Below are 25,830 nucleotides of genomic sequence, written 5' to 3' on the forward strand. Positions count from 1 at the left end.
GATCACTGAAGCTCATTGACCATAGAAAAGGTTACATTAACATGTATAATAGCAAAAAATGCCTAGTGTATTGCTTTATTATATTGCATGCTCAGAGTAAACATTTGTTTTAACCAAATTAAATTTCGAAAGGATTATAAAGAGTACATACAATAGGTGAAACTTTAGCCAGAATTATTTCCATTACGATTTACAGGGTGGCCATTTATATGGATACACATGAATAAAATGGGAATGGTTGGTGATGTTAACGTCCTGTTTGTAGCACATTAGTATATGTGAGGGGGAAAACTTTTCAAGATGTGTGGTGACCATGGTGGCCATTTTGAAGTCGGCAATCTTAGATCCAACTTTAGTTTTTTCAATAGGAAGAGGGTCATGTGACACATCAAACTTATTGGGAATTTCACAAGAAAAAACAAATTGGGTTTTTTAATGTCACTTGGATTGTCAATGCGACCCTCTTCTCCCACTCTTCAAACACTGATAGCAACACCGCAGGAGGAATGCCAGCACGGGCTTGCAGTATCCATAGTTCCAGGTGCTGCACATCTTTTATCTTTACACCATAGACAACTGCCTTCAGATGACCCCAAAGTTAACAGTCTAAGGCGGTCAGATCAGAAGACCTTGGGGGTCATTCAACTGGCCCACGATGACCAATCCACTTGTCAGGAAACTGTTCATGTAGGAATGCTCGGGCCTGACACCCATAATGTGGTGGTGCACCTTCTTGCTGGAGAAACTCAGGGAATGTGCCAGCTTCAGTGCATAAAGAGTGAAACACATCATCATGGAGCAATGTCAATCCAGTGGCCTTGAGGATTCCACTGATGAAGAATGGCCCAACTATCTTTGTTGTCTATGGTGTGAAGATACAAGATGTGCAGCACCTGAAACTGCGGATACTGGAAGCCTGTGCTGGCGTTCCTCCTGCGGTGTTGCTATCAGTGTGTGAAGAGTGGGAGAAGAGGCTTGCATTGACAATCCAACACAACAGGCAGCACATTGAACACATTTTATAAGAGGTCAGAAACTTGTAAATAACTCATGAAAGAATAAAGTTAGGTTAAAACCAAGCACTCCATTGTTTTTCTTGTGAAATTCCCAGTAAGTTTGATGTGTCACATGACCCTCTTCCTATTAAAGAAAAACAAAAGTTATATCCAAAATGGCCGACTACAAAATATCCACCAGGGTCACCACACATCTTGAAAAGTTTGCCCCCTCACATATACTAATGTGCCACAAACAGGACGTTAACATCACCAAACATTCCCATTTTATTAAGGTATATCCATATAAACGGCCCACCCTGTACTGAGTTGTTGAACACAGGCATATGTCTAAATCTTTCACGATTTTACCTCCAGAATCTGATCTCCTGCCCACAGTCGGCCATCTTTAGACGCAGCTCCTTCCTCGTACACTTCATGAATGATTATAGCGCCCTGAATAGAGCCACACTGAGTCTTTACATGTGTTATTATTATAGGGGTGTGCATCAGGTTATTAAAACAACACATTTGACCTTTTCCCAATGCTGTCAAGGCTTTGCAATCCAAATAATATCATTATAATGGAAGTCAATGGGGCACAAACATAAAGAAAGGGTAGTCAATTTGAACAGTACACAAGGGTTAATTAATATCACATTAGAATATCACATAGAAGCCGTACAATTAAATGTATTAGTCCTAATATTAGTCCTGTAATAAGTGGTCATTATTCACCAGTAAAGTATCGCAGCCACCAACTATACTCAGACCCAGTCCCGTTCTGCCCTTGCAGATCTCTATGGTGGTCTCGCAGCCGGGGATGATGGGACATGTGGTCGGATCAGACGCCAGTGTTGCCGGTGTGGAGCATCTGCTGGAGTCTGTATCACACAATCAGAAATATCAGCTTTAACCTAAAACAACTGTGCTCCTTTATCTAAAACAACTCCCTGACCCCTCCCCCTTACTCCTGATTGGCTCTGGTTCTGATGATGTCAGTGGGAGCGACAGCTGGTTGAGTGCTGGCTCTGATTCTCCTGACGGCATCTGACTGGATGAGGAGGGCTGGGGGGCGGAGTCAGCGCAGATGGTGAGACTGAATGAGCTCTGAGGTTCTTTCTGTAACACACACATCCACGCACACACCGACCTCAACAATCAGGTGTGATGAATTTGAAAAATAATAACTGATTTTTACACACATTACTGTGCAGATTTTTGTTTTCTTTTACACCTTTAAAAGTAGTCTCGTTTTTCTGCGGGGCTGAAAAAACTCTAAGATATTATTATAAATTAAACTAAATGAATATATTTTAAAATAGAGTTTATTAACAAGATTATATTCAATTAATAATGACGCCATAAACAATTTAAATTGGCTGTTTTCATGCTCAAGAAACCATTTTTTATGATTATAAATGTTGAAAACATCCCTAATCACTTCTTGCTTAATAATCAATATTTTTCAGGATTTTTTAAAGGGCACATATTTTAACTCTTTTTTATGATTTAATATTAATATTGTGGTTCTTCTGAGTGTGCCGGTTTAGATCCAGTTCAACACACAGTTCAGATTTGTTTATTATAATCAAGCGGCAACCTCCCGCTCTCCCTCAGGAAGCCAATACGGAAGTAACAAAAACTGCAATTCATCTGAAATTCCGCTAGTCCTGGCCGCTCCTGGCTCCAAAACAGAGCAAAATTCAATCGAGCCCACTGTTAGAATGACCAACTTTACAGCAGAAAAAACGTGTTTACACCCTGCTAATAAGAAAGATTTTGGTTAATACAGCTAATATTACCCTTCATCACAACTGTGAGGGGGTGAATTTATTTATAACTCATCCGTTTCCTTTATATTAAGTTATATTAAGTTTGCATAATTAAGGGCGTGGCCACTTGAGTGACAGCTAGGTCTCGCTGGTCGCCGTCACGTCACCTCAGCTGAATCCTGCAGATTAGCCACTGAACTCGGCATATTTATCGTATTTCTGTGTTGTTTTATGTGGCTTTACACAGTCGACTGCCTTTTGGACTTGTTTCCTACAATTATTAGATGGCATGGCATGCTGAGTGCACTTAATTGTGCTCACAAACCATTCACGTGGCCTCCGTTTCCCATGTGAGTAAAGTTATATAATTATATACCATCTCTATACATGTTTTTGTTTTATTTAAGATCATTTATCGTTTATATTTATATTTAGAGCTGTAATGCACTCCAGTATCTGTCAGATTGATTAGCTGTAGGCTGTAGATCAGTCATCTGAAGCGTTGTCATACAGTGTTATGCTGGAGTTCATCAATAGTCTTACATTAACTAACACAGACTATATCTAAAGTGTTTGGAAGTAATTCGTGTTTTCCTCCTGTTGAAAAACGTCATAAGAGCAACGTTTAGTGGCTCAGTGTGTTACAGCAGTGTTTTTAAAAGTCTAAACACTTTATTTATATAGTGTACAGCCAAGCACAAGTGGTCAGAACACAAGCGAGTCGCAGGTGATAAAGTATTAAGCGTTCTCCCAAAGTAAAGTGTGTCTGAGCCAGGTCCAAGCAAAATGCCAGCAGGTGTCTGTAGCTCCGCCCACTCTCCACCTCTTTGCCCTTGTTTGGTATCCCGCCGTGGGTGTGATGACGCGCGAACAAAATGGCGACGGTTGGCCACGCCTACTTGTGGCTTCTTTTGCGCTCTTTAGAAACCTACGGGTGACGTCACGGATACTACGTCCATATATTTTACAGTCTATGATTATAATGTGTTAAAAAGTGTCTTGTTGGGGGTGTGCACACAGCTTGCTGTTTTAGAGGCGTGTTGCTTCATATGAAAATTAGTTTCGACTTTCCGCCCAACGTAACAAGGGGGCGGAGCCAAGAGCTCCCATGCTCTGTGTTGGCAACAGACAGGCAGACAGAGAGAAGCTAAGCTACATGAGAGGATCAGCATTCAGCCGTACATGTACGACTCGGACACAGACCAAGCAGAGAGTACAACATCATGTGTCTACCACGCATTAACTTTGACTTAGGCACCGGATAATCTTTACAAGAAGTGCCACGGGATAAAAGTGAACGCCATGGCAGAAGTAAAAGCATACATATTTTCTAAAACTCTCACACATCTGTAAATGTGCACACTTGATAACTCTTACCCATCCAGCGGCTCCGTTCTCCTCGACACTGTGTATGCTGCATCCGCTCCTGCTGTCCTCCTCCATCCCGACTCCTCCATCCTCCTCCATTCAGGACATAGATAACAGTTCATATCAGAGATGGAGAGAGAGAGAAAACACAGAAGAGTGTATAGAGAAGTGAAGTGTGTCTCACCACCGGCAGACTGATGTGCTGGATCAGGTCCAGTGTTGAACTGACAGACTCTGCCTGAAGAGGAGGGAAATACTGCTATTACATTCATTCATTTCGGCGTAGTCTCTCATTTATCAGGGGCTGCCACAGCAGAATGAACCTCCAACTATTCTAGCATATGTTTTACACAGTGGATGCCCTTCCAGCCGCAACCCAGTATAGTGAATCACACATACATACACATACACTCATACACTACGACCAATTTAGTTCATTAATTCCCCTATAGCACACGGAGGAAACCCACACTAACACGGGGAGAACATGCAAACTCCACACTGAAACACCAACTGACCCAGCCGGGACTCAAACCAGCAACCTTCTTGCTGTGACGCCACAATGCTAACTACTGAGCCACCGTGCCGCCCATGTTAACTCACACTGCATTAACTGATGGTAACAAACTTGAATTTCGATTTTTACAATGCATCATTCATTCATTCATTCATTCATTCATTCATTCATTCTCCTTCGGCTTAGTCCCTTTATTCATCTGGAGTCACCACAGCAGAATGAACCGCCAACTTATCCAGTATATGTTTTAAGACTGATTTATACGTCTGCATCAAGCGCACGCGTATGCTACGGCGCAGCCTATGCATGGACGCAATGTCCCCGCCGTGGCCATCGACATCGCTGATGTGCACTTCTTAAAAATGTAACTACATGTCGCAACGACGCGTAGCGCAAGCTCTGTGATTGGTCAGCTTGGAAGCGCTGACGAGTGAAGGCGGGACCAAGAGCCCGATGAAGCGACTGTTTACAAGTGTCGACTGTTTACAAGGAGCTCCGGATGGAGACTGTTGCTTTGTGTTTACCGAATGGTTCCTGCCTAAAAATGAGTGAGTTTCAGCCACTTGTACATTCAGGAAGCGTTAAAAACACCAGTGAAGAAACTCGACACAGAGGAACATTAACACCTACTGCCAGCTAGCGTAACGGAAGTGTTAATGCAAAGCAACAGAAACAGTGCGCAGAAGTATGAATGCACAGCTACGCACGTTGCATGCGCCGTGGGTCACGGCAATCCCTTGACCCAGAAGTATAAATAAGGCTTTACACAGCGGATGCCCTCCCAGTACTGGGAAACATCCATACACACTCATTCACACACATACACTACGGCCACCAGGAAACCTATGCGAACATACAAACTCCACACAGAAACGCCAACTGGTTCAGCTGAGGCTCAAACCAGCCACCTTCTTGCTGTGAGGTGACGGTGCTAACCACTGCGCCACCGTGCCGCCTCTAATAATACATCATTAAATGTTAAACTATGATTATTGTATGCTGTACAAGTATTGTTCATAATTAGTTCCTTTCAGTAAACACATATTAGTAATGAAACCTTACTGTAAAGCGTGACCGTACTCATGTACTATGATCTGGTTCTACTTTCCTAGTGCTGCGTTCGCACCAGACGCGGCACGCGCGTCAAGCGCGAGCGTTTTACATGTTAAGTTAATGCAAACGCGCGAATAGACATTCTGCGGCGTGATACGTGCGAATGGCGCGGCGCGAATGACGCAAATTGCGGGAATGGCGCGGGCGAATTCCACACAGGAGAAGACGCGCCACGCTGTTTCTCGCCGCCAGTTCTCCTTAAAAATGAATGACTTCTGGCTACTCTGACGCTCTCGCTGCTTTCGGTTTGTGATCGCTCCTCACTTTGTGAAGGATTCCCTGCGTTGTCGCTCCACCCCGCCCCCTTTCCCGCTCCTCAGTTTGTGATCGCTCCTCAGTTTGTGAAGGATTCCCCGTGTTGTTGCTCCACACCGCCTCCTTTCCCCGCTCCTCAATTTGTGATCGCTTCCCCGCGTTCGGCCCCCCTTCAACTGGGGGCCCCGTCAGTGATCCCTGCAGGGGGCCTCCGCATTTTGCGCTACGCCACTGAGTATTACCATTTTTTCATCCATTCAGCTGATCTCAGGGTCTGGCAGGAGCACTTTTAACTCCGCTTAGTATAGATCATTGAATCAGATTAGACCTTTAGCATCTACCTCAAAAAAACAAAACAAAGAAGGAATATTGATCATTTTGACATTTACTCTCATTCTGGTGTAAAAATCAAGACATTTTGCGGTCAATATGACGCAATGATATTATGATAGTATTACTTTATGCCTTAGTATTAGTATTATTTTATACAGCCACAAAATTCCCTCTGATTATGACACCAGAATGAGAGTATAGTTCCTAGCCGTAAAGAAACTAGCACCTTTTCATTTTTAGTCAGTCTTGGTGTAACGGAGGCCAGCTAGTGAGTGCTGTGCAGGTAAACCTCACTCCTCTGACCTCTAAAGGTGCTCTAGCGACAGTCACTAGACGCATGGTCTTTAGCCTCCTTGGTAGAGCACCCAACTCCCATGCGGAAGGTCGCCGGTTCGATACCAGAGCGGGTTGGGTGGTAAGGACCGGAAGGGTTATATTGGTGCCGTGACCCGGATGGGAGTGAAGGTTAGGGTGGTGAGTGCAATGGAGGCCAGCTAGTGTGTGCTGTGCAGGTAAACCTCACTCCTCTGACCTTTAAAGGTGCTCAAGCGACAGACACTGGAGGCCATGGTCTTTAGCCTCCTTTGTAGAGCACCCGATGCGGAAGGTTGCCGGTTCGATACCAGCTTGGAGCGGGTAGGGTGGTGTAGGACCGGCGGGGTTACATTAGTACATAATATAGCTATAGAAACAACAAGCTTTAAATAGGCAAATGATCAAATCTCTTCTTTGAATATTTTCGTGAGATGCTAATGGTCTAATCTGATTCAATGATCTATGCTAAGCTAAGCTACAGACATAAATGGATGGATTGGATTCATAAATGACTCAAACTGTTACACTGTAAGAGAGCTGTAAAATCAGTGTATCTTTTTAAGGATTGTGCTCAGTCAGTGGTAATAAAGCTCACCTCTATGTGTGTGTCAGGCGAGTCTGTGTCTTTCATTGGGCCGACAGCCATCTGACTCAGAGCATCTCCATTCCTGAAACACACCCACAGCACATGATTCAGGCGTTCAAAACACATTAGATTAAATGAACTACACATCCAGACCTCAGACCCACCGGATGAAGATGATCTTGACCTTTGAAGGGGCGCTTTTAATGATGGCGGAGGCGTTCTGATGACTGCGACCGTACAGAACCTGACCGTTAATCTGAAAACGAGAGTAATCAGCACATGTTCAGCAGAGGTTTGTTATCCTGCTTGTAATAGAAGTGAGCATCTCTATTTGTAGATGCTAAAAATTATCAGTCTATCAGTCTTTTAGGGCGGGGCTATCAGTGCTTTAGGGTGGGGCTATCAGTCTTTTAGGGTGGGGCTATCAGTGCTTTAGGGTGGGGCTATCAGTATTTTAGGGTGGGGCTATCAGTGTTTTAGGGCGGGACTATCAGTCTTTTAGGGTGGGGCTATCAGTGCTTTAGGGTGGGGCTATCAGTCTTTTAGGGCGGGGCTATCAGTCTTTTAGGGTGGGGCTATCAGTCTTTTAGGGTGGGGCTATCAGTCTTTTAGGGTGGGGCTATCAGTCTTTTAGGGTGGGGCTATCAGTGCTTTAGGGTGGGGCTATCAGTCATTTAGGGTGGGGCTATCAGTGCTTTAGGGTGGGGCTATCAGTCTTTTAGGGTGGGGCTATCAGTGCTTTAGGGTGGGGCTATCAGTGCTTTAGGGTGGGGGTATCAGTGCTTTAGGGTGGGGCTATCAGTCTTTTAGGGCGGGGCTATCAGTGCTTTAGGGTGAGGCTATCAGTGCTTTAGGGTGGGGGTATCAGTCTTTTTGGGTGGGGCTACGCTAAAAATTAATTCAGTAAATGTCCAGTTAAGGTGGCACGGTGGCTCAGTGGTTAGCACTGTCGCCTCACAGCAAGAAGGTCGCTGGTTCAAGTCCCGGGTGGGCCAGTTTTCATTTCTGTGTGGAGTTTGCATGTTTTCACCGTGTTGGCGTGGGTTTCCTCCGGGTACTCTGGTTTTCCTCACAGTCCAAACACATGCGCTATAGGGGAATTGGTAAACAAAATTGGCTGTAGTGTATGAGTGTGTATGGGTGTTTCCCAGTATGGAAGAGCATCCGCTGTATAAAACATATGCTGAAATAATTGGCAGTTCATTCAACTGTGGCAACCTCTGATAATCAGAGACTAAGCCAAGGGAAAATGAATGAATGAGTTATGAATGAATGAGTTAATGCAAACTCCACACAGAAACTGTCCCAGCCTGGACTCGAACCAGCGACTTTCTTGCTGTGACCCCATTAATCAACAAAGAGTTGTAAATACTATAATATATACAGTTTTATACACTTTAGATTAGTATGGTTCAAAAATACTGTGTTATTTACCATAAGCTACTATAGTATTTTTTTCTTATGGGGTTTACCTCCAGCAGCTCATCTCCCACCAGGATGTGTCCATCTTGTCCGGCCGCACCGCTGGGATCAATGCCGACCACAAACACACTCATTCGAGAACGATCGCGGTTGCCAGCCAGACTCAAACCCAAACCCGCACGACCTTTCTCGAGCTGGAGGATGTGGAGCTCACCCGGCAGACGACCATAGCGCTCGCTGACCTTCTCTTCTCACACACACACACACACACACACGCACACACACACACACACACACACACACACGCGCACACACACGCGCACACACACGCGCACACACACGCGCACGCACAAGTATAGGAAAAATTTAAATGAACATATTGAAGTGCATTAGGTAAGGGATAAATTACATCCAGGATGGTTGTTATTCTTTGATAACCCTTCTGGATGTACTTTATCCTGTTTATTACACTACTACTACATACAAAACATCATTTAACAAAAACATTGTACTGCACATTATTTAATCACAAAATAGCGCCAAACAGTCAAAAACACAGGTTCTACCAGTACTTTAGGGTGGGGCTATCAGTCTTTTAGGGCGGGGCTATCAGTGCTTTGGGGTGGGGCTATAAGTCTTTTAGGGTGGGGCTATCAAAGCTTTAGGGTGGGGCTATCAGTCTTTTAGGGCGGGGCTATCAGTGCTTTAGGGTGGGGCTATCAGTCTCTTAGGGTGGGGCTATCAGTGCTTTAAGGTGGGGCTATCAGTCTTTTAGGGCGGGGCTATCAGTGCTTTAGGGTGGGGCTATCAGTCTCTAAGGGTGGGGCTATCAGTGCTTTAGGGCAGGGTTATCAGTCTTTTAGGGTGGGGCTATTAGTACTTTAGAGTGGGGCTATCAGTCTTTTAGGGCAGGGTTATTGGTGCTTTAGAGCGATGCAATCAGTGCTTTAGGGTGGGGCTATCAGTCTCTTAGGGTGGGGCTATCAGTCTTTTAGGGTGGGGCTATTAGTACTTTAGGGCGGGGTTATAAGTACTTTAGAGTGGGGCTATCAGTCTTTTGGGGGGGGCTATCAGTCTTTTAGGGTGGGGCTATCAGTGCTTTAGGGCATGGTTATCACTACTTTAGGGTGGGGCTATCAGTGCTTTAGGGCAAGGTTATCACTACTTTAGGGTGGGGCTATTAGTACTTTAGAGTGGGGCTATCAGTCTTTTAGGGCAGGGTTATTGGTGCTTTAGAGCGATGCAATCAGTACTTTAGGATGGGGCTACCAGTCCTTTAGAGCTATTAGGCTATTAGTCCTTTAGGGTGGGGCTATCAGTCCTTTGGGGCGGAGCTATCAGTCCCATAGGGTGGGCTATCTGTCGTTTGGGACGGAGCTATCAGTCCTTCAGGGCAAGGCTATCAGTACTAGTCCTTTATGTTGGGTCTGTCCGTCCTTTAGAGTGGGGCTATCAGACCTTTAGGGTGGGTCTCTCAGTCTTTTAGGGTGGAGCTATCAGTCCGTAAGGCTGGGAAAATCAGTCTTTTAGGGTGGGGTTCTCAGTCCTAGTCCTTTAGGTTGGGTCTCTCAGTCCTAGTCTTTCAGGGTGGGGCTATCAGACCTTTAGGGCGGGGCTCTCAGTCTTTTAGGGCGGATCTATCAGTCCTTTAGGCTGGGGCTATCAATCTTTTAGGGCCGGGCTTTCAGTCATTTAGGGTGGGGGTATCAGTCCTTTAGGGCAGTGCTATCAGTCTTTTAGGGCAGTGCTATCAGTCTTTTAGGGCGGAGCTATCAGTCTTTTAGGGCGGGCTGTCAGTCCTTTAGCACGGGGTTATCAGTTTCTGAAGCACAATATCATGCACTGTCCTACATTTTTTTTCTCATTTTAAGGCAAGCTTATTTTCACAAGCGTAACTTCCGTTTCACGGCGACTTTAAGTGTGCTGGTCATGCTTTAAGTGTGTGCTTCAACTCTGCTGGCAGCAGTGTGTAACTGCGTCAGTGAGACTCACTCCAGCTGTATCCGTACTCATCCTCCTCTTCCTCATCAGGAGCGTTGTGATGAAGGTCCAGTCGGTCAGGAATCTCCGTCAGCGTGTCCGAGTCTGTTTCTCCAACATGAGGAACCACCGGTAGAGACAGAGCCGAGACTTTACACTCGTCACGATTCAGCTGAACACACACAGATGCACACACACACAAAGACACACAAATGCAATCAAAAACACACACACATGCAAAAAAACACACACACACACACACAAAGAAAATTAAGACTTGATTTGGATCCAGTGAGCTCGTCATCTGTCAGCTCCGCATCCTCCATTAACTCATGAAATATGAAGTTAACATAATCAAACATTTAACACTTGAATCTGTTCTCCATTTCTCAGCATGAAGAGTCAATAAAACAGAGACGTGCTGCTGTTCTGTAAAACACACACCGCAGATCATCCATCAGACAGATACGCTCATGCTCAATGAAGAGAGAAGAATTACACAACATCTCATTTATGCTGTAACATTAACTCTTCTGCACACCGTCTGAAATATTGAGTCATATACTGTAAGACTGTCATCTGTGGAGCAAAAATGGAGATGTTTATCCGAATGTTCATGCTGCACTTTTCTAATCTGCATATTTATATAATTTCTTATTTACTAATCTACCTTTATTATGCACTTTAGTCCAAGTTTAACAACTCTTTTCTGTTCCACAGAATAAAGAAAATCATGCAGATTAATAAGAAAATAGACAGTAAAATGTATATTGTAGTCCAAAACAAAACTCTAAAATTAGTTTATTCAGCATCAAAATCCACTTTAAGCCACTGAATAGAATGCATCAATAATTATTGCAATGAATAATATAAATGCATGATTTGTAAATGTTTAAAATATATTATAAATTAAAAAAAAAAAAAAAAAAAATATATATATATATATATATATATATATATATATATATATATATATATATATATATATATATATATATATATATAGCGGGAAAATAGTAGAGTGCTTAATAGTAAATATTTCACTTCACTTCATAAACACAGCGAGAGAAAAACAGATGTTTAACTGAATGTTCAGGCTGCTCTTTAATTTACTCATTTACATATTTAGAACACTTAGAACATATTTAGAACAATTTTCAAATCTCCTGTTATTATGACTTCATTTGGTAGTTTAACAACTTCTGCTTTCTTTATAGCTAAACATTTTCTGTAGATTCATAAATTTATGAAAAAATATTGAGTAAATATAAAATACATCTTTTTTTTTAAATTTAGCATCAGGATAAAATAACATTTTTAATATTTAGTTTGATAAAACTGATTAGAATACATCAATTTGTAAGTGCAATAAAATAATGCAAAATAAAAATAAATGATTTGTATATATTTAACTACATAATTAGCTTATAAATATATATTATATAAGCTGAAATACTAAAGAGAAATGTAAATTGTGCAATGCATAATAAACACAAAATCATGCAGATTTATAGTTACAATTTTGTTTTTGTGCAAAACAATAATATAATGATGTTTAAAAGCTTATTTAAATGAAATTATTCCTTAACTTTTTTAGTTTAATTGAGCAATACAAAACCATTAATAGAATTTGTATAGTTCTGTAAGATAAATTAGTAGTTCATAAATTATTTATTAAGGTGGATTTGTTATAATCTCCTTTTACAAGATGTAAAACAAGTTTTCCTAGAGTTTCAGCTCAAAATAGCACACAGATAATGTTTATAACTCTCTGAAACTGACCCTTTTAGGCTAATTGTGGTGTTTTGGTGACTGTCGCTTTAAATGCAAATGAGATTGTGCTCTTTTCAAAAGAGGGCGGAGCTACGAGTACCTATGCATCAGCATAGTGGCAGATTCAAAAACAAGACTAATGCCCTATGCTAATGAGGGAGAGATGGTCACTAGTGGGCGGGGCTTTCCCCCTCTGATGACACATACAAAGGGAGAATGTCAATCAAAGTGTTTCTGCAGTCTGATTATAAATAATACAATGAATACCATTATAGGCTGGTTATATTCACACACTGCTGACACACAACTGTGTTTAAACCTCTTATAAAAGTGATTTTTGCATTTTTATAAGTACTTCAAAATAGCAAACGCAATGCAACATAAATGCACTAGCAAAGAAGAGGGTTTTAGGGTATATACTGTACATGCACACGTATGAAACAAGAGTCATAACGTCATATACATGGAAGAGAAACACACACACAAACACAACACACACACAAACCTTAAAGGGTCTAGCAGTGAAAGGATTAGTGGGACACAGACGGAGGAAAGCTCTAGAGTCCTACAGAGAAAGAAAACAGCGGCGGTCAGACGGAGAAGAAAAGAGGTAAGATTATTCACTATATTATTATTATTATTGTTAATTCTTCATCACGGCAGCTGATCAGTGTTGTGGGTAACTCATTACAAATAAATGCGAGATATGAGATATTAATACTTTTTAAGTAACGGGTAACACATGACTTTAAAAATTAAGTAATAATATTTTAAATTAAACAAAATATAATAAAACAAAATATATAAATAAAATCAATAAAATACATTAAGTTTAAGATAAACATGACAAAATAACATAATCAGATTATTAAATCTTAAAATAAAATAAAAACTAGAAAAAATTAACTCACAATTTAAACATAAGAACAAAAACATCAGTAAATTTATACACTGCATTTAATAAAAAATAAAAAAGCGTTTGTAAACGAACTGTTAAGAAAATTCATAAATATTCAAAATAATGAATGAATGAATAAATAAATGCGTAAATGAATGCATGAATGAATGAACAAAACGAATAAATCAATGGATAAATAAATTAATTAAAATAAATGAATGAATAAATTAATAAATAAATGATTGAATGATTGAGTAAATAAATCAACGAATAAACAAATGAATAAATAAATGCATAAATGAATGAATAAATAAATGCATTAACGAAAGAGTAAAAAATAAAAAATAAATTAATAAATTATTGAATAAATTAATTAATAAATGAAATAATTAAAAAATTATGAATAAACAAATAATTTTTTTTTATAAATGAATAGATAAATGCAAAAATGAAAGAATTAATGAATAAACAAATAAATATCTAAAATAAATGAATGAGTAAATGAATTGATAAATAAATGAACAAATTAATATATAAATAAATGAATTATTGAATGAATAAATAAATGAATGAATAAACACATGAATAAATAAACAAATAAATTAATGAATAAATAATAAATAAATAATGAATGTATAAATGCATAAATGAATAAATAAATAAATTAAAATAAAATAAATTAAAGAAAAAATTAATAAATAAATGTTTAAATGAATGAGTAAATAAATGAATGAATAAACAAATGAATGAATAAATGAATGAATAAATAAATTAAAGTAAATGAAAGAATAAATTAATAAATAAATGATTAAATGAATGAGTAAATAAATAAACGAATAAACAAATAATGAATAGGGGAATGAATTAACAAATTAATAAATGAATGATTAAATTATTAAATAAATAAACAAATAAATGAATAAATAAATGCATAAATGAATGAATAATTAAAGGAATAAATAAATCAATAAATTAATAATTAAATGAATGAATAAATAAATATATAAATGAATGAATTATTGAATGAATGAATAACTTAATAAATAAATAGACAAATAAAGCAAGCAACTGTCGTTAAAGGCTCTGTTAGTCAGACCGGTAAATGAACATTTCACAAGAAAGCAAAGTTGTCTCACATTATTTTGGTGGCTTTTTTTGTGATTAACAACTGAATGAAGAAAGCGCAGAAATAAATCTCAGGAATGAACAGATCTGAGTGATTCTTGTCCTCTTCTCTGGCATGGAAACAACATTAACAAGAGGAACATTTGCTTTCCGCATCATCAAACAGTTATTAGCTGCTAACACGCGTCACGAATGCGCTTTGCTTCAAAACGAGCCGCTCTGAAATGAAGATCTACAAAAATCACATTACAGACATTTCCATGGCGTCTCTAAGCATGACAGGCTCCATTGTAAAAGTCTCTGCTATTTCCAGGTTGTTTGTGATGAGGAAAATCCAGCCTGGAGCACAGATTCACATTATATTTCCCTGCACAATTATGTGGGAAATAATCAGGATTAAACTGACAGGCTATTAGAGAAACACCTACCATCACATCGACATCTAACATTAAATATACTGAAATCATCTATACAGGTTAGCACTGTCTCCTAACAGCAAGAAGGTCACTGATTTCGAGTCCCACCTGGGTCAGTTGGCATTTCTGTGTGGAGTTTGCATGTTCTTCCCATATTGGTTTCCTCCGCGTGCTCTGGTTTCCCCCAGAGTCCAAACACATGTGCTATAGGGGAATTAAATAGATTAAATTGGCCGTAGTGTGTGACTGATTGTGAATGGGTGTTTCCCAGAACTGGGTTGCAGCTGGAAGGGCATCCGCTGTATAAAACATATGCTGGAATAGCTGGCGGTTCATTCTGCTGTGGTGACCCCTGATGAATAAAGGGACTAAGCTAAAGAAAAATGAATGAATGGATAAAAAATTCAAGGTTATCTCTCTCCCTGGAGAAAAATAGTTCCTTCATTCATTTTCCTTCGGCTTAGTCTCATTTATTGGACGCCACAGCGTAATGAACCGCTATTTAGTTCATCGTTTCTCCAATTGCACGTGTTTGGACTGTGGGGGAAAAGAGAGCACCTGGAGGAAACCCACGCAAACATGGGGAGAACATGTCTGTTCAACTGACTCTGCTGGGACTCGAACCAGCGACGTTCTTTCTGTGAGGCCACAGTGCTAACCACTGAGCCACCGTGCAGCCCAAAATAGTTTATTATATCAATAAACAGTCTAAGGTTGATATGGTTAACAAACTGAGAAACACATAAATATCAAATTTTTTTAAATAATGCTAATACATGCAATATACAGCATAATACATAAAAATTTATTAGCAAATTTATATAGAAAAAGGGGGGACAGGGGGGATACGTCCCCCACACTTTTAGAGACAGACCATTTAGCAACAGATATTATATATATAATAAACCTAATTTTTTTTTAGCTCGAATAAATATTAAAATGACTAAATATTTAAATTTCTAAATAAATTAAATTAAATATAAATATTACAAAAAATAAATAAATAAAGCACATGACTACATCACATTAGTAAAACTTTAAACTAAAAGTAAAAGAAAATAGCAAATCTAAAATATGAATTAAATTAAGCATATATTTTTTTTCTGTCATAAATATTAATTATGAATGCATTAACAAAACTAATGCTAAAAATGATTTAATATATTGTAAATAAAATGCTTTTAAAAACAAAAATAGGATAAAAAGGTTCAAATGTATTTAAATATAAAATAATACATATTATTACATATAATAATAATAATATTACATATAACTAAAATTAGAAAATATTAAAAATAAGCAAATTCAAAAAGCATTAATTAAGCATTAAAATAAAAGAAAAAAATTATGTTGTGTATTTTATAAGTGTTATTAATGCTGTAATATATGGAAAATAAAAAAATAAAATAAAGATTATATATATATATATATATATATATATATATATATATATATATATATATATATATATATATATATATATATATATATATATATATATATATATATAAAACCCCCTTTGAAATTTTTGTCATTTATAAATATTTCCCAAATGATGTATAACAGAGCGAAGTTACACATGAACTATATTGTGAGCATTATTTTACTGACCTTCTCACTGCCGTTGTTTGAGCTGAACGCTGAAATCTCCTCCACTGGATCCAGAACCGATGTCTGACATGATGAAAAATTATACAACAGTCCTCGTTAAACCCAATCCTCCGAAAACACCTCTCGACACGACCTCAATGATGCCATTTACACAGATAAAGTCAATGGAAATACATACGTCAGCTAAAACGTACTTCAACATATGTTTGACTGCAGTTTGCAGGTAAAATGAACACTAGGGGGCAGTCTGACCACAGCAAATCGTGTTTCTTTTCACACTGACGATATTTACAGAGACATATCATTGAGGAATAATTGAATAACATTCAGAACAAAGGAATTACAGCATCATCAAACTCATGACACTGGCACAGACATGTTTATAAAGAGGGAACCATTGAAATCAGTGTTTTAATAAACATAACACACAATAAACACAGAGACACACGTCTAACCTGTGGCGGTTTGTACGTAAAGCAGGATTCAGGGGAAGGACGGAGGTTTTGCTTCAGCTGAAGGAAGGATACGGGAGGTTTCTATAAGCACAACACAGACGGTCAGCACGCCAGCACATCAGCCTGAACACATTTAATCCTGAGAGAACACCCTTTACAGCACAACGTATATGTCAGAGTGGAGTTATGAAAACTAAAGAGCCTTGGCTTGGGACATGAATGGCGAACGGCTGAATTTTGGAGCGTTAATTCTTTAGTCTGATTTGATTGTGTTTGCTGGTGAATGTGTTTAAGTTGATTTACTGGCAGATTCTGAGCACAGCTGATGGAGTGATGCCGATGGGAGGGAGGAAGGAATGCTGGGATGCAGAGATAAGAGTGCCGGAGAGAAATTACCTGACACTTCGGCACATAGAAGCATTTTAAAGCAGGACCACACTTCTCTATTACAGGAGGAGAGTCGACACTATACTGAGAGTCAGGCTGACGGACAGACAGGTGGACGGAGAGACAGATGGAGATATAAGCACAGAAGAGACAGACAGATTGATGGATGGATGGATGGAGAGACAGATGGTGAGATAGACAGACAGAGAGAGGAGACAGACAGACACACACACAAACAAACAGTAGGACAGACAGAGAGACAGACAGATGGAGAGACAGGCACACAGACAGACAGACAGACAGACAGAAGGAAAAACAGACAGACAGACAGACAGACAGACAGATGGAGAGACAGACAGACAGACAGACATAAGGACAGACAGACAGACAGACAGACATAAGGACAGACAGACAGACAGACATACAGACAGACAGACAGACAGACATACAGACAGACAGAGAGACAGAAGGACAGACAGACAGACAGACAGACAGAAGGACAGACAGACATACAGACAGACAGACAGACAGACAGACAGACAGACAGACAGAAGGACAGACAGACAGACAGACAGACAGAAGGACAGACAGACAGACAGACAGACAGACAGACATAAGGACAGACAGACAGAAGGAAAGACAGACAGAAGGACAGACAGAGAGACAGACAGAGAGACAGACAGACAGACAGACAGACAGACAGACAGACAGACAGACAGACAGACAGATATAGAGACAAACAGACGGACAGACGGAAAGAAGGACAGACAGACAGATAGACAGAAGGACAGACAGACAGATAAACAAACAGATAAACAGACAGACAGATGGAAAGAAGGACAGACAGACAGAAGGACAGACAGGCAGACAGACAGAAGGACAGACAGACAGAAAGACAGACAGAAGGAAAGACAGACAGAAGGACAGACAGACATACAGAAGGACAGACAGACAGACAGACATAAGGACAGACAGACAGAAGGACAGACAGACAGACAGACAAAAGGACAGACAGACAGACAGAAGGACAGACAGACAGACAGACAGAAGGACAGACAGACAGAAGGACAGACAGACAGACAGAAGGACAGACAGACAGACAGACAGACAGAAGGACAGACAGACAGAAGGACAGACAGACAGACAGACAGAAGGACAGACAGACAGACAGAAGGACAGACAGACAGACAGACAGACAGACAGACAGACGGACGGACGGACAGATAAACAGAAGGACAGACAGATAGACGGACAGACAGAAAGACAGCAGGAAAGACAGACAGAAGAGACAAATAGACAGACAGCAGGACAGACAGACAGCAGGACAGAAAGACAGATGGATAGATAGACAGATGAAAAGAAAGACAGACAAAGAGACAGACAGATGGGCAGACAGACAAACATAAAGAGAAAAAACAGACAGACAGAAAAAAAGAGTCAGACAGAGAGACAAGCAGACAGTAGAGACAGACAAGATGGACAGTGAGAATAACATGCAGAATGTTTGAGAAATGTTATCTGATCTTCCTGAGCATTATTAGCTGTAGAGGAGGATCAGTATCAGAGCTGCTGGGCGACGCTATAACACTTCCACTGCATTAGTGCTGCTCACAGAGGAAAAGCTGAAGTGAGCAGGAGTTAGAAGAAAACTTAACTTCAGTTTTATTTGAGGATTTCTGCATGAACATCTCATAATTTAAAACAAAAATGTAATTTACCCTGTCAGCTTTGAAATCGATTATATGGATTCTGCATTTTAATTTAGCCTCATTTAAATGTAGTAATGATTTAGTGACATCGCCCAGCTATAGTTAATAAGCAGCTGTTATAAATGTGCTGTACACACACACACACACACACACACACACACACACACACACACACACACACACATGGAACTGTAAAATGGAGCAGATCAGTAGGATGTTTGTGTGTGTGTGTGTGTGTGTGTGTGTGTGTGTGTGTGTGTGATACTGACTCTGTCTTTCTGAATGATGCTCTGGACCAGGAACACCACCGGGTTTGCAGCGTTACGGATGGCCTCCACCGCCTGCTCATGACTGGCATCACGCAGGTCCACTCCTCCCACCTTCACGCACACAAACACACACACACATTGTAATTCTGGTTTTGAGTGCTGACATTATAAAGTACTGTCACGACTTTTGTGCCGCTATTTTGGTTTTTAAATAAACATCACTGGGCGGCACGGTGGCTAAGTGGTTAGCACTGTCGCCTCACAGCAAGGAGGTCGAGCCAGTTGTCATTTCTATGTGGTGTTTGCGCGTTCTCCTTAGGTTGGCGTGGGTTTCCGGCGGGTGCTCCGGTTTCCCCCACAGTCCAAACACATCCGCTATAGGGGGACAGGGAATATGCTGAAGTATGCTAAAGGACTTTTAATTTGCCAGTAGCTTGGGTTAAGCGCTACCGTTGAACTGTTTGCCAAAGCAAAATCGCCGCGTTTAAGCTCTGTTTTCTTTAAATCAGCGATCTCCACTGGCTAAGGTCCCGTTTACACTGCCAGTTAAATATGACCTAGTTCCGATTTTTTGCTCATATGTGACACAGATCTGTTCTATGACCGTGTAAACATGAAAAAAACGCATGCATTCGAATATTAAGAGATCGGTTTCAGGCCTCCTTTATATGTGGAAATAAATCAGATACAGATCAGTATGTGACAATGCGACTGTGATGCAAACAGGCAGATCAGATTTATTGAGGCATTTCGTTCTGTATATCATTAAACTTGCGACAATGTGGTGCTCCACGGTTTAATGACAGAAAGAAGAGTGTGTGTGGAGATGCCGACGCGGTAAACAACAACAGAGGAAACAGAGGAAAGTGGTCAGTCGCCACAATTTGCTCCCAAAAGACCTGAGATCTCTCTCGTGCGATAATGGCCCTTTCCCACCTCCTCCTCAAAAGCATTTTAAAGTTGGGCGAACTTCGTGTTGTAACGTTTGCTTTTTGCGGCTATTAATACATGCGGGCTTCAGATAGAATAACTTAATTCTCTCCAACACCAGTACGCACACAGTTAAAGGCTACATCTGCAACTACACACACACACACACACACACACACACACACACACACACACACACACACACACACACACACACACACACACACACACACACACACACACACACACACACACACACACACACACACACACACACACCAGGGCCATACCATTACATAAACTGCTTGGAGGTAAATCTGGACTGAACCATTCACTGCTTATACTACAACTTCGCATATTTCGCAGAGCTAAAAACAAGACTATTTCTTCCATCGTGGCTAGTCCCAGAGAGCAGGTAGTAATCGGCCTGAGCTCGGCTGCCCTTCGGCACCTCTGGCTTTGACTCGGCATCGGCGAGTGTTATCCGGGCCGAGTATGGCCCGCAGCTCGCTTGCGCACATGCGTTTGTGATACGGCTGTTAAGCACTGGCCCGATTCCTGTTAACCATATATGGCCCGAGTCTGCCTGTAGAGTCCGGGCTGCTTCTGGCAAGGACTCGGCTAACTGATGACAACCGATTAAATTCTTATTTTATCTAGTAATTTGTTTGCTCCACGTTTAATGATAATTTGAGAAAATATCCATGGTACGACAGCAATAAAATAATAAGAATATTTTTGTGTGGATGGTCGCAATATTTAGACGAAAACAAAACAATACTATTTATTAATGGATTATACATATCATCATGGCACAGATGCTAGAACCCGCCTTTATGCATGCGCGACATCGTAAAATGTATGGCAAGTGTAAACGCATGAATCAGATGTGGGTCACAATTAAAACAACATGTAAACATACAGGCAAACAAATCAGATTTAGGCAACAAATCGGAATTGGGCATCAAGACCTGACAGTGTAAACGGGGCCTAAGTGATATTCGATGTGAAGTGGGGCTCAGATTGTACAAGAAGCACTGCATTTGATTACATTTCCCCCGCCATGTCTTTATAATACGAGCATTTATTTTACCCCAGTATATTCAATGGAGCTTCTGCACTAGTTTGCCGATTCTGATGGGTGTGTATGAGTAAATGGTATTTTGTCTTGTTTTATAATTAAGCAACTAAATAAATGCTGAAGTCTATTTTACTGATTGTATTTTAATGACATTACAACATCAATGCTGTGAAAGAAACCGTATAAAATGGAAAAAAACCCCACAATAACCAGTCACCGGAAGTTTATCAGTATAGGAAGAAACACCAGCTCCGCATTTACCCTATTGCTGAACTAAATTGGCCGTAGTGTATGAGTGTGTGTGTGAGAATGTGAGTGTATGGGTGTTTCCCAGTACTGGGCTGCAGCTGGAAGGGCATCCACTACATAAAACATATGCTGGAATAGCTGGTGGTTCATTCTGCTGTGGCGATTCCTGACAAATCAGGGATTAAGCCAAAGAAAAATGAATGAATGAATGAAGAACATCGATGTGTGGATGTCAAATAGACGTCAAGGTTTTGTCATCAAATGAATTAGCATGTTTGAAATGTTTTTTGAAGTCATGCTTGATGTGAATTTGATTGCATTTTGATATTACGGTACATACTAAGGAATCAAGTATGCTACATAGACTCAGTGTGTGTGTGTGTGTGTGTGTGTGTGTGTTCATGTACCTCTACAATCCTGTCTCCAGTCTTTAGAGTGCCGTTGCGTCCTGCAGGACTGTCCTCCAAGATGTGTTTAATGAAGATGCCCCGCATCACTTCCCCGTTGCTAAGGCGACAGCCCATGCCCCGCCCACCAACAATACTGATGCCCAGAGATTTCCCAGCTTCCTTGAGCAGCTCAACTCTGAACAAACACACACACACACACACACACACGGAACATTCACCAAAGAGAGAAACTTTAACGTGCCAAAGCTTATTATCAATCTGAGTTTACATTATTTCTCCACAGCTGTTCTCGCTGATAAGACGTCCACTTCATTATACAAATGAAACTAATTGTCATTGGCATTTACATATTTCTTCAACAGTTTACTGTTTCTTTCCTAAAAGGTAGAAATTCAGAGCCTTATGGGATTTCACTCTACGCTCTGATTATCAGCCAAGAGTTTTCCCCAGTGATTGAGTGTAAAGTGCGCTGTAATAACCTGGCATGGTCTGAAAATCCAGCATTTCATCCACAATTAAGCCAATTTTGGTGAGTGAGAGTTAGACAAAGTTTTTCGAATATAAGATGTCACATCAGATGGACTTATACAAGGTAATCTGAAATCATTTGGCATATGAAACGTATTTTGATCAATTTTGCCAGCTGGATCTGAGCGTAGACTAAGAAAGTGTAAAACTAAGCTCTAATGACGGATGCAGGTTGAGACTGCAGATGGCAATGGAAATTTAGAGATGTCATTTTGGACAAAAAATGTTTTCAATTTAGGGCTGAAATGCTAATTGCAATAAAATATATGTTGTAAACAGCGCAGCTTCTAATTAAAAATATAGTTGAGAACATGCACACACATATAAGGGATGAAAACACAGATTGAGGATAAATACATTTAGGACATTGATTGAGAATATAACGTGTAATATAATTTAGTGTGGGAAAGGTGTTCGTTTTTTGCAACATCTATTGTGTCTTGTTTATATATTATTAATATTTGTTTTCTGACTAAATGTACTCTGCTCTCTTGATTGCCCAAATATTGATATAAATATATGTGTATATTTGAACTGCCAATATAATTATATGAAAATAACTAATTACCCAAATAACTAATGTAAATATATTTTCAAATATATACAATGCATTTTTGGTATTTTTATGGCAAACTGCTGACTGCAAAAAAATTCTGTTGCAATCCTTAAACAATTATTAATTTTCTAACGTAAGATGACGGTGTAATAAATTACGTTTCAAGAACAAGGTTTGATTGATTGAGCCTAAGACCGCTCAGACTGATCTTTAGACTCTCCCAAACAAATGCACCAATTTTGGCTCCAAATAGTTTAAAGGGCTCCTGTGGAACAAATTCAAAATAATACTTATACTATGGTTTGGTTGAATGCTTGATTCAGGCCGATGAGCATTCAAAGGTGTGCAGTTTTTTTTCATTTAAACACACAGCTAATGTAAGCCAATGTGTAATAAATTACATTTCAAAAGCAAGATTTAATTGATGGAGTCTAAAATTGCTCAGACTGATCTTTAGACTTGCCAACATAAATGCACCAAATTTGACGCCAAATGGTTTAAAGGGCTCCAGTGGACTCAGCAGACAACATGTTCATAATAATACATATGGTTTTGTAAATGCTTGATTCTGACTGGCCGATGAGCATTCAAAGGTGTGCTTTTACTTTCAAACAAACACACAGCTAAAGTAGTTCCGGCAGGTTTTGAGTGCATTACAGCTTCATACAACACTGAATGATAGAGTTATTTCACAGCTACAACAGTCAGAAATCACATCAAAACACAACAGAAGGCTTTGGAGGAGATGTGTGAGAAACTAGTGCCACACACAGGAGCAGTTTGAGGACAAAAATCTGACAAATGACTGAAATACAACATCTGAACAGTATCTTTATCTGTAGAAACCAGAGTATAAGCAGAGTAATTAACTCCAGTTCGCATAATTACTAAAAGAATGCTTCAAATTGTGGACAACTTGCTGTGCATTGTTTTCTTATAACTCAATCGCAAATGCCTCCTTAAATATATTCAGTAATATTCATTATATATTTGGTCATTTCATACAAAACTGCTAATAGCACAACAATTCTGTAAGAATCCCAAAACAATTATTAATTTTGTAACGTAACATGATGGTGTAAAAAAAATTATGTTTCAAGAACAAGGTTTGATTGATCGAGTCTAAAACTGCTCAGACTGATCTTTAGACTCTCCCAAACAAATGCACCAATTTTGGCTCCAAATGGATTAAAGGGCTCCTGTGAAACAAGTTCAAAACAATACTTGAATCGCTGGATTCTGGCAGATGAGAATTCTAAGGTGTGCATTTATTTTCATATAAACACACAGCTAAAGTGGTTCCGGCAGGTTTTGAGTGCATTACAGCTCCATATCACTACACTGAATGGTTTAGGTTCTTTCACAGCTTCACGGTGTGCATTGTTTTCTAATAATCAATGGCCAATTATTCCTCACATAATGGTCCTAATAAAATGGTCCTGCGTTTCACCTGCGAGGCAGATTCCAGTTGTTGGCTTGTCGTTCGCTCTCCTGTCCTTCTCCATCCTCTCTCTCTGGAAGATCTGACAGTGTCTGACTAAACACACAAACACAAAACTCTCATTTTATTTTCATTCCGCAGCTCAGAGTGAGTGCAGAAGCATTTAAGTGCTGACCGTACAGTTGAGAGCCGCTTTTTCCATCAGAGATATCGTCACTCTGGGGCTGCACGCTTGCTCGGTATTCCTCTAAATATTCTGCAGGAACATACGTGATCCTGCACAAACACACACACACACACACACACACACACACACACACACACACACACACACACACACACACACACACACACACACACACACACATATTTATGCTTATATATGGATTCGGAAGAATAGGCAAAGCAATATAAATCCAAACACTCCGGGAAGTCAGTCAACAACATGACAGGTGTACAATGGCACACATACACTCTTACATGCGTTTACATTTTCAACATTTAAAATCCGAGGATAGACCAAACATCTCTGTCTCCATATTTGCAGGTGGAATTATTAATCAGTTAATTAACGGCGTTAATTAATCAGCTAATTAATGGTGTAAACTGAACAGAATTTTGCCTTCCTTACGTGCAAAAAATACTTGCAAAATTCAGTTCAGTTTCCGCCATCATCGGAGGCATGCAAATGACACAAGTGTTACTTGTTTATTTTGGAAATAAAGATATATTCTAACGTTATAAATATGTTTCATAATTAACCAACTTTGTGATTGTCATTAACAGCTGGCGTTTTGTTGGTTAGTAAATAAATAATTGCATTTTGCATTGCATCTAAAAATTCAAACCAAATAAAAGTGTAGCCAACAGCAAGCCTGCTGATTTACTTTGAATTATTTCTGTTTCCAGATCAAAAAAGCTTATTTGCTCGATCAGTTCGTTGTAAGTGAAGATGACAGATCTAATGGAGGCAAATCAAATATCATTTCTGAACAATTCCCCGCATGCATGAGCAGAAATCAACACAGGGATCACAGCAGTCAAATGTTCACGTTCACTTCATTAATAAAGCAGAATCAATGGCTGGAAATCCAACAGCTGACACGAGAAGGATGTTAATAAAAGATGAAGAACTCAAGCACATGATGTTAGTGCAGACGCAGGCCTGCGATGTTAACAGCCACTCGAGGACAGAACTCATGTTACCACGGAAACAACATCCTGCTGAAAGCGAGACGCAGCATCCTTGAGTTTGACTGGAATGTGAGAGTTTAAAATCAGCCGGGTCGAAACACTGTGCAGTACAATTATGTGCCTATCAAAATTCATACGG

General features: G+C 39.8%; 1 protein-coding gene across 34 annotated transcripts in view; it reads right to left on the minus strand.

The window, feature by feature from the left end:
• Positions 1-25,830, minus strand: part of mpdz (multiple PDZ domain crumbs cell polarity complex component) — a 109,048-nt gene that overhangs the window by 15,188 nt on the left and 68,030 nt on the right. For 11 of the 34 annotated variants that reach the window (XR_015496541.1, XR_015496540.1, XM_087262309.1 and 8 more), the window contains 15 exons: positions 24,678-24,773; positions 24,507-24,593; positions 21,970-22,147; positions 19,303-19,413; positions 16,938-17,018; positions 16,483-16,545; positions 10,672-10,831; positions 8,730-8,926; positions 7,422-7,513; positions 7,267-7,339; positions 4,323-4,376; positions 4,148-4,231; positions 1,967-2,117; positions 1,734-1,879; positions 1,368-1,451 (listed from right to left, as the gene is read on the minus strand). Coding sequence is in view for 28 of the 34 variants with exons in the window: in XM_087262309.1 (XP_087118435.1) it covers positions 1,368-1,451; positions 1,734-1,879; positions 1,967-2,117; positions 4,148-4,231; positions 4,323-4,376; positions 7,267-7,339; positions 7,422-7,513; positions 8,730-8,926; positions 10,672-10,831; positions 16,483-16,545; positions 16,938-17,018; positions 19,303-19,413; positions 21,970-22,147; positions 24,507-24,593; positions 24,678-24,773 (1,657 nt within the window). In the remaining 6 variants the exon portion in view is untranslated. Of the gene's footprint in view, positions 1-1,367; positions 1,452-1,733; positions 1,880-1,966; positions 2,118-4,147; positions 4,232-4,322; positions 4,377-7,266; positions 7,340-7,421; positions 7,514-8,729; positions 8,927-10,671; positions 10,832-12,937; positions 12,998-16,482; positions 16,546-16,937; positions 17,019-17,333; positions 17,421-19,302; positions 19,414-21,969; positions 22,148-24,506; positions 24,594-24,677; positions 24,774-25,830 lie in introns of all 34 variants that reach the window. The other 23 variants (XR_015496539.1, XR_015496537.1, XR_015496538.1 and 20 more) reach the window with 8 other exon arrangements.

This window comes from Danio rerio, chromosome 7, assembly GCF_052040795.2.
Source record: "Danio rerio strain M-AB ecotype USA chromosome 7, GRCz13ab, whole genome shotgun sequence".
NCBI classification, from domain to species: Eukaryota; Metazoa; Chordata; class Actinopteri; order Cypriniformes; family Danionidae; genus Danio; species Danio rerio.